The sequence below is a fragment of the Cricetulus griseus genome, chromosome 2 (assembly GCF_003668045.3).
Source record: "Cricetulus griseus strain 17A/GY chromosome 2, alternate assembly CriGri-PICRH-1.0, whole genome shotgun sequence".
Classification (NCBI taxonomy): domain Eukaryota; kingdom Metazoa; phylum Chordata; class Mammalia; order Rodentia; family Cricetidae; genus Cricetulus; species Cricetulus griseus.
In genome coordinates, this window is record NC_048595.1 from 59,419,975 (window position 1) to 59,429,097 (window position 9,123).

Sequence of the window (9,123 nt, forward strand, 5' to 3'; positions counted from 1 at the left end):
ACTGATAGATGTCATATGTAAACAGAGTTGATATATAAAAGAAACAGCTGCAATATTCTAATTAAAGAATTAATCAAGAAGTCTGTGTCTGTGAGGCTAGTTCAGGCAAGGAGTGGCTTCAGTTTAGGAGGTATTGCTCAGATCAGCCTCAGTTACAAATGACACCTTTATTTTTTTATTTTTTATTCATTTTACATACTAATCACAATTCCCCTTACTCTCCTCCTCCCAATCCCCCTACCTCCCCCCATCCCCCATCCACTCATCAGAAAGGGTAAGGTCTCCCAGGGGAGTCAACAAAGTTTGGCACATTAAGTTGAGGCAGGACCAAGCTCCTGCCCCCTGCATCAAGACTGAGTAAGGCATCCCACCTTAGGAAATGGGCTCCAAAAATCCATCTCATGCACCATGGATGGAGCTTGGTCCCACTACCAGGAGTCCCACAAACAGACCAACCTACACAACTGTCACCCACATGCAGAGGGCTCAGTTCTGTTCCATGCAGGCTCCCTAGCTGACATATAACACTTTTAGACTATCTCTTTCTGCATGCAGAAGTTAGGGAACTAATGTTTGCATTAAATGGTTTTGGGCCCTTTCATATTCTTCCATCCCAGGGACCAGTTTAGGAAAATAGAAACAAACATATTGGGTTTCAATTACTTCTCTCTGTGATAACCTAAACCTTTCCAAGTCTCTAGTAGCTATTTCCTTTTCAATAAAACTTGCTTTTTTAGGTTTGTTTGTTTTAAAATTATAATTTGGGACATTAAAGTTCTGGTCTTTGGGTATTTTCTGTCACATTTTCTTGAAAATCTCTATGGCCATATTCTCACTCATATGCCAGAGTTACTGTCTTGCTAGAGACATAAAATATTGGAGAACCAAATTCGAGAACCCAACATACCAGAAGGCAGCTGAGGAAATGCTCCCTTGTGCACCAGTCAGTTTGCACAAGTCCCACAGTACAGCTGAGCCACTTCATCCTTAGAGGTGTCAGTGGTCCACTAACAAAGAGAGTGCAGAAGGGCAGGCCATGCACCCAGATGCTTGTGGATGGGGCTGTCGGGTCATAATGCTGTACCATCTGGGAGCAGCTGAGGCTTACCATGGTTAGGAGTGATACTGTAATTGTGACCAAGCTTCTGCCCTTACTGCCAGGCAAGCTCCAAAACCCATCTTGTGAGTCTCAAGGATGTCCCCAGGGTCATAGAAATGCAGTAAATTGCCAGAGCCCTGCCCCCGTGACTTGTCTTAGAGTTTACTAATGCTGTGAGGAAACACCTTGACCTCACAGAGGTCTTATAGAGAAAACATTTAACTGAGGGGGCTTACTTACAGTTCAGAGGTTCAGTACATTATGGTGGAGAACAGGGAGGCATCCAAGCAGGCATCGTGCTGGAGAAATAGCCTAATGTCCTACATCTTGCAGGCAACAGGAAGTCAATTGGCTCACTGGTTGATCTCCTGAGTACATGAAACCTAGAAACCTGCCCCCACAGTAGTATATACTTCCTCCAATAAGACCACATCTATTTCAACAAGTCCACACTTCCTAACAGCACTACTCCTTTTGGGGGCCATTTTCTTTCAAACCACCACATGACTAAACCCAATGAACTGAGGCAGAATCAGGAGCTGATGGATATCTCTATTTAGATATTTCCCTGTTCTGAGTTCAGAGGAGACTACATCAGAAGTCAGAAGCTCAGTTGCCAGAAACTGAAGTCCTTGAAGAAACATCTTAAGAACCTGGTGCACAAAGATGCTTAAAGCATTGACTGGAATTGTTTTAGCAGACAGAACACTACCAATAGACATCACTTAGTCATTTATTTTGGTCATCCCAATTAGAAAGAATGATTCCATAATTTTCCCACAGAGACAAGGCCACCCTCAGTCTCTCCAGTGTGAATGACACTGAGCCCACACATAGCATCATCAGAAAACTAGAAAGAAGAAAGGCTATTGCACTGTGGGCTGCAAACTTCGGTTTCCTCCATGGAAGCCAAGAGTCTACAGAGCAGATGCCACCAAACAAATGCCTTCTCTATTCAGATAGAGATGACTAGGCAAAACAAAACCCCCTTAGTGGTTTGAGCTCCAAGCCTAGAGTGTCTGTACTCGATGCTTTTATTTAGTCTTATAGCTCTGGGCTTCAAGTGCCAGTGACTCAACGCCTAGCTGCTAATGTTACAGCTCTGAGCTTGGGTGTTGGGACCATCAGCTTTTAGCGTTGCGCAACTCCTCAATAGCTGGAGCTAGCAACTCTCAGTAAGTCCCTGGAACTCTTCACACAGCCCAGCTTACAGCAGGCTTTGATCTCTGAAGCCACTCACTGTCTTTCACCTCAGCTCTTTTCTGTCTCTCACCTTCTTGGCACATCTGTAGTTCTTCATAGTCTTGGCTATCTGTGGTCTCTGCTCCCAGCCTCTATCTCTTATTCCTCATGCACTTTCTCTAGTAGTGTTGCCCTGACAGTGGTCACTTTAGCCCATTTACCTGTGACAACAAGCATAATTAGACAGCAAAACACTTAAATGAGGCTTTACTGGATGGGGCTGGGGCTGTAGCACAGGGATGAGGAAAGGGTGTCAGTATACAGAAAGGTCTCCCTATTGCTTCCAAGAGAATAAGGAGTGCTTCTTGTATAGCTAGACAGACTGCTACTTGTATAGCTAGACAGACAGACAGACAGACAGACAGACAGACAGACAGACACACACACACACACACACACACACACACACACACACACACACACACAAAGAGAGGGGGGAGTGAGCAATTAGTGGGAGCAGTCCTCTTCCCTGAATGAAGACAGCTGCAAGAAGACCTGGTTGTCTGGAACAGCTGCAGGCAGAGTAATCCAGAGGCTTTGTGAAGCAGAATGGCTATCTTCCTAACATTTTATAATGGTGATTGTTTTGAGGACAGCTGGAGGAAATGCTGAAGAAGCAGCTGCTTGATTGACAGCTTCTGCTATCCTTTGAAAATGGCTGGGCTAAGGCTGGGCTTGGGCCACCAAGATGGAGCTTCAGGAGTGGCAGTAATATTAATACATTCCTGTTTGTGGAGGCAATAGCAGGGACTCCCATTCCCAATCCCAGGCTTGTGTCTCCTAAGACTAAGGGACTCATTCTGTTCTCCTACCTGACACCTGCCCATGTAATGGGTGCCTGGGTTTGACAATCAAGTAGCCAAGTGATGTCTGACAGCTTCACTCTGCTTAACAGGAAGAACATGAAGGAGTACTTGCAAGCATCTAAGGTGAAATTAATATTTTTGTTGTCAGTGAACTTTTGCCCAATACTAAATTTCAAAGGAAAATACACCACACTATGAAGAGCTGGTTCCTCCTGATTTGTTTCACAATGAAAGTTATTCATGGGCTACAAAATCTCACAATTATAGCCAAGATGCAGCCTATTTAAAAACAAAAAAGATGAAACAAACACTCAAACAGAGGGGCACAGGAAGATGTCTTGAAAGGATTCTCCTGAGCTAATTTGACACCTCACACTGGCACTTCTTCCTTTGGGCATTTCCTTCCTTCTTGCCTTTCCTTCATTTCCTCTTTTCTTTTGTTGTCTCCCTGAGCCCTCTTCTGTCCTCACAGGGAATCACACAGCTCAGGTTCATCTGGAAGATGCTCTAAAGCTGAGGCTGGTCTTCAGCTCTCCATCCTCTTGTCTCTACCTCCTAAGAGCTTGGATTAGTGGTAAGTACCACACTAGCTTATCTCTGGTTATTCAAAAAGACGTTTAATGCACTTTTTAGTAACAATTTTAAAATCAATTTAGCTGCTGTTTTACCAGTATGATTAAACAAAATACACTAAAAATATTTGATTCCAAGTAATCAGGCCTTACTTCACAGAAGTCAATGTTATTGATATTAATATATAATTTTTTATTCATTTTCTTGTTATATTTATAATATTTACATATTTCATGAAACATATACTCACTTTTACTTTATATGAAAATTTATCAAATGCATTCACTTCTTTTTTGTATTAGATTTTTTTTCTAAAAAGAAAATCCAAATCCATACCCAGGCTTTCTAAAGCAAACTGAGAAATTGCTGGTTGGAGTTTTTCACTCATTCGTGTCTTAGTGTTCTGTTGTGGTGAGAGACACCATGAGTAAGACAACTCTTGTAAAAGAAAGCATTTAATTTGGAGCTTACTGTTTCAGAAGATAGTAGAGTCCATGACCATTATGGTGGGAAGAAAACAGGCATGGTGCTGGAGCAGTAACCTAAGGCTTATATCCTGACCTTCAGACAGCAGACAGACACGGAGATCCTCGGCCTAGCTGGCCTTTGGAAACTTCAAAGCCCACCCTCAGAGACACACCTCTTCCAACAAGTCCACACCCTCTAACTCTTTCCAAACATTTACGTAAAGTGGGGGAAAACATTCAAACAAGGTGTCTCTTCACAGCAATAGAGATTCTAAGACATTTGGCATATCTGAGGTGTGCTGGGAAAATTAACATTTTATTTCAAACTTAGTGTCTGAGTCTTGTGTTTTCAGGCCACAGAGAGAAGACACAAATGGACCACTTCCCACAAAAAAGGAAGAAAAGCTTTGTAGAAAAGTTTTAAAAATGAAAATGTGCAGCCCTTATGAGGCGTGGTTATGATGTTTCCTTACAATACATGGCCCTTGGCAGCCCCATGGACCTGGCCATCAGCATGGCCTCAGTGGCAGCACAGGCTACTCACATCAATATGGCCCCCAGTGTCATCATGGTCCACAGATATCAACATGGCTTCACCTGTAGCACAGACCAAGGAATTCTGCATGGCCTTTGATGGGAACTCAGGCTAGGGACATCAACCTGGTTCCTGGATGCTACAGAACCACAGACATCCACATGAACCTCAAGCTTCAACATGGTCTGGTGCAGGGGACCACAGATACCAAAGTGTCCTCCAGGGCAACATGGATGGTAGAGATCTTTCGAGAAGGTCTAATCCAGAAAATGAACATTCTTCATCTTGGACATCATGTCATTTTGTTGCTGGGCAGCCTTCAGGGGCAGAGTTGGAATGCAAGTCCCAGTCTGGTGCACACAACCCTGTTCTCCCTGCTTGCAAACTACATGTTCCCCCATCCACCATAGTCTTCTATGAAACTTGTCACAACCATAAAGGCTCTAGTTCTGCCTCTCTCCACCACTTACTTACCTCTATCCATTACAACTATCCATTGAATATTACTTCCTCACAGTGGCACTGGAGTCACTGGTCTGGTTCGTTTTTTTTGTTTTGTTTTGTTTTTTGTTTTGTTTTGTTTTGTTTTAATTCTGAAGAACCATAAATACTGTACCATTGCCAAGACTCATCTTGGATATCCTGCTGTTGTCCAGCCTCAGGGTGATATTACAGCTATGCAGGGCATCCTGGGGGCAGTTTCAGTGCCAGCACCCGGCACTCCTTGTCCTCTATGTCTGCCAACCTGAGGCTTCCCAGGCTCAAACTTTGTGCTTGTAGCCTGAAGACAGAAGTGCCCTCTACTCTCTCTCTCTCTCCTAGCAGGGCAAGAAGCTCCAACCTTGGCTTCAGCTGGCTGATCTAGGACTGGCCCTATTCCTATTCAGTTATGACATATTTCCATGGGAGCTCTAGGCAATTGGACATCTCTCTGTCTCCAGGAAAGCCCGAGGTGCCTGTAGGCTGTAGGAAACACTGCTGTCCTGCTCCCTCTGTCTTTCATCAGGGCAAGCAGGATTGGCAACCGGGCACATTGACTTCATGCTAGGGGGTGGCCAGTTGGCCTAGGACTGGCCCTATTCAGCATATATCCTGCAGGAGCTCCAGAGAGCCACATATCTCCCTGTCATCAAGCCAGCAGCCCTAGAGCTCATCAGAAATGATTTTTGTGCTTGTAGCTTGCTGGCTGAAACATGGCAGTGAAGAGTATAGAGTCATCATTTTCCACACATGGCTCTGTTCTATCATCTTTCTTTCCAAAAATTTTGAGTTTGCATCTTAAAAGCAACTTCTCATAAGTCTTGCCTTATTTTTCTTACGTGTTCTGGAGCTATTGTGGGCCTTGCAGACCCTTTCCCAAGCAGTGTCACCCCTCAAGATATTCACGGGTCTCTAAGCATCCTCAGAGTTCAGAGCATCTGCTGGCAACCCCTGCCATCTTTGTTTGATGAGATTTAGATGTTAATGTATAATGTATTCACCTTTACACTTCAATAAATGTATAAAGCTTTAACTTCTCAATATACTTGAGTTCTATTTTCTGCTCTTTTATTATTGTTTTTTTAATCAGAGTTCCTCTATGTAGCACTGGCCATCCTGAAACTGACTATATAGGGCAACCTATCTTCCAGTATAGATAACCACCTTCCTCTGCCTCCCAAATATTAATAACAAAAGCATGAGCAACCACACTTGACTCAATTTGTATTTTCTTCATTTAATCTATCTTTGTCCTGAGTGTGTGTGTGTGTGTGTGTGTGTGTGTGTGTGTGTGTGATGTAGGATATACACATATTTCTGGGTTTGCATTTGCATGTGTGCATTCACATAGGTGAATTTCAGATGTCATTGTACAGTTCCTTCCTCACTCATTCCCTACCTTGTTGTCTGTGACAGGTTCTCTCCTTTAAGATAGGGGTCGACACTGTAGGTAGATTGGATGGCCTTGGACCCCTAAGGACCTGTCTGTGTTACCTCCCAAGTTTCAGGATTACAAGCATGTGCTTCAGTGCATGTTTTTTGTATCAGTGCTAGGAAACCAGTCAGGTACTCATGCATGTGCTCCTAGAATATGGGTGTCTGAGCCATTCGGCAGCTTCTGTGCATACTTTCAAAGATTTTTTTCTATTCTTTACATTAGATGAGCAAACTTCATCCATTTGAAGTTATGTGTGAACTGTAAAAGGTAATGAAATTTTTTCTTAGAAAAAGAACTTCTAAAATGGCTCAGTTGAGGGGATCAGGGAAAGGTGACACAATATGAAAACAAAAACAGTTGAGAAAAATGCCCAGACATCAGCAGAAAATGAATGAGAGAAAGTGAAAAGAGAATCGGGAAGTAAGTGTGGGGGGGGGCTTCAGAAAATGGAAACTAGTGTTTTCTCTTATTTAAGATACATGTACACAGGATGGTCTTCAGAGAACCAAGAGGGGAACCAAGACCACACAGCCAAGGAGACCAACAGTATCTGCAACATTCACAATGGCCAGGCTCTGTGCTTTCCTGATGACCCTTGTGGTGATGAGCTACTGGTCAACCTGTTGTCTGGGATGTGACCTGCCTCAGACTTATAACATCAGAGCCTTGACACTCCTGGCACAAATGAGGAGACTCTCCCCTCTCTCCTGCCTGAAGGACAGAAAGGACTTTGAATTCCCTCTGGAGAAGATGGATGCCCAGCAGATCCAGAAGGCTCAAGCCATCCCTGTCCTGAAGGAGCTGACCCAGCAGGTCCTGATCCTCTTCACCTCAAAGGACTCATCTGCTGTTTGGGAGACAACCCTCCTAGACACATTCTGCACTGGCCTCCACCAGCAGCTCAGTGACCTGAAAGCCTGTCTGGTGCAGCAGGTGGGGGAGCAGGAACCTCCCCTGAGCCAGGAAGACTTTCTGGTGACTGTGAAGAAATACTTCCACAGGATCACTGTCTACCTGAAAGAGAAGAACCACAGCCCCTGTGCCTGGGAGGTGATCAGAGCAGAAGTCTGGAGAGCCCTGTCTTCCTCAGCTAACTTGCTGGCAAGATTTGAGTGAGGAGAAGAAATAAGTCCTGAACCAAAGTGGAGAGGACTCTCCTGGACTAGGATACTGCACCTCACCTCACCAATTCTGCTTTCTCAGTGATCTCACTCATTTTGACATCTTTTAGTCAATCTTCCTGGATGTTTCATCAATTATGATCAATGCTGTGTATTGTAGAGGCACTAGCTTCTAGAATCATCCAGTTATTTCTATTCATGTATATAGAAATTTATTTAAATATAAAATTAAGTTATAATACCATGTGAAATTTTACATTTTCTCTAATATAATAAAACACTTTCTTTATATGTAATAAAATTATTATTTGTTTTCATTAAATTTTTATCATATGTCTTTTTTTTTTTGGTTTTTCGAGACAGGGTTTCTCTGTGTAGCTTTGGAGCCTATCCTGGCATTCTCTCTGAAGACCAGGCTGGCCTCGAACTCACAGAGATCTGCCTGCCTCTGACTCCCGAGTGCTGGGATTAAAGGCGTGTGCCACCAACGCCCGGCTTATCATATGTCTTTTATATTTTTCCGTTCTTTATATTTTATCATTCTTTAGTTCTTTAAATTAGCATTACAAAGTAAAAACCACATACATTGATAGGGTATGTGTGTAAACTGCATGGTGTTTAAATATAAGCAGACCGCACATCTTGTAGTTATCATTTTTTTAGGCTTAAAAATCCTAAAATTGCCAGGTGGCGGTGGTACACACTTTCAATCCCAGCACTTGGGAGGCAGAAACATGTGAGTTCAAGGCCAGCCTGGTCTACAGAGTGAATGCCAGGACATGCTCCAAAAGCTATGCAGAGAAACATTGTCCAGAAAAAAAAAATCCTGAAATCTTATCCTCTAGTGTTTTATAATATATAGTATACAACTGTTCTTTGTAGTCAATATGTTGTGTGACAGTAAAAGAGAACATATCTTCATATAAAATTGTGATGTTGCAATTTTTTAAATTTATGTCTCCTCTTTGGTAATTTCATATATGAATACTAACATATATATAGATCATATATACACTGTGTTCCCTGCCCCTGACTCTTCCTAGACCTCCCCACCACATGCTCATCCTAACATCATGCCGTATTTCACTCTTTATCTTTTTATTATAGCCCAACTAGTCCAATTAATGCTTTCCATATTTGCATAGATATAGAATGACATCCACTGAAGAATAAGTCATCTACCATGGGCCACACCACTGAAGATAACTGACTCTCCCTCAGTAGCCATAATTGCCAGTGGCAGCTCAATTATGGATGGGGAATTTGAGCTCCACTTCATGCTGTAGTGTTGACTGGTTTGATCTTTTCTACATATCTTTTGCCCACAATCACAGCTGCCCTGAGCGCATGAGTGCTATAGCC

The 9,123-nt window shown here is 43.0% G+C and overlaps 1 protein-coding gene across 1 annotated transcript; it reads left to right on the forward strand.

Moving 5' to 3' along the window:
• Nucleotides 1–7,204: 7,204 nt before the first annotated feature.
• On the forward strand, nt 7,205–7,756 carry LOC100762064 (interferon alpha-12). Its single transcript, XM_027400517.1, has one exon. The coding sequence runs from the start codon at nt 7,205–7,207 to the stop codon at nt 7,754–7,756; it is 552 nt and encodes a 183-aa protein (XP_027256318.1).
• Nucleotides 7,757–9,123: the final 1,367 nt, after the last annotated feature.

Excerpts from the sequence above, each read along its gene's own strand:
- LOC100762064 (XM_027400517.1), top strand. The coding sequence starts at position 7,205 with ATGGCCAGGCTCTGTGCTTTCCTGATGACCCTTGTGGTGATGAGCTAC.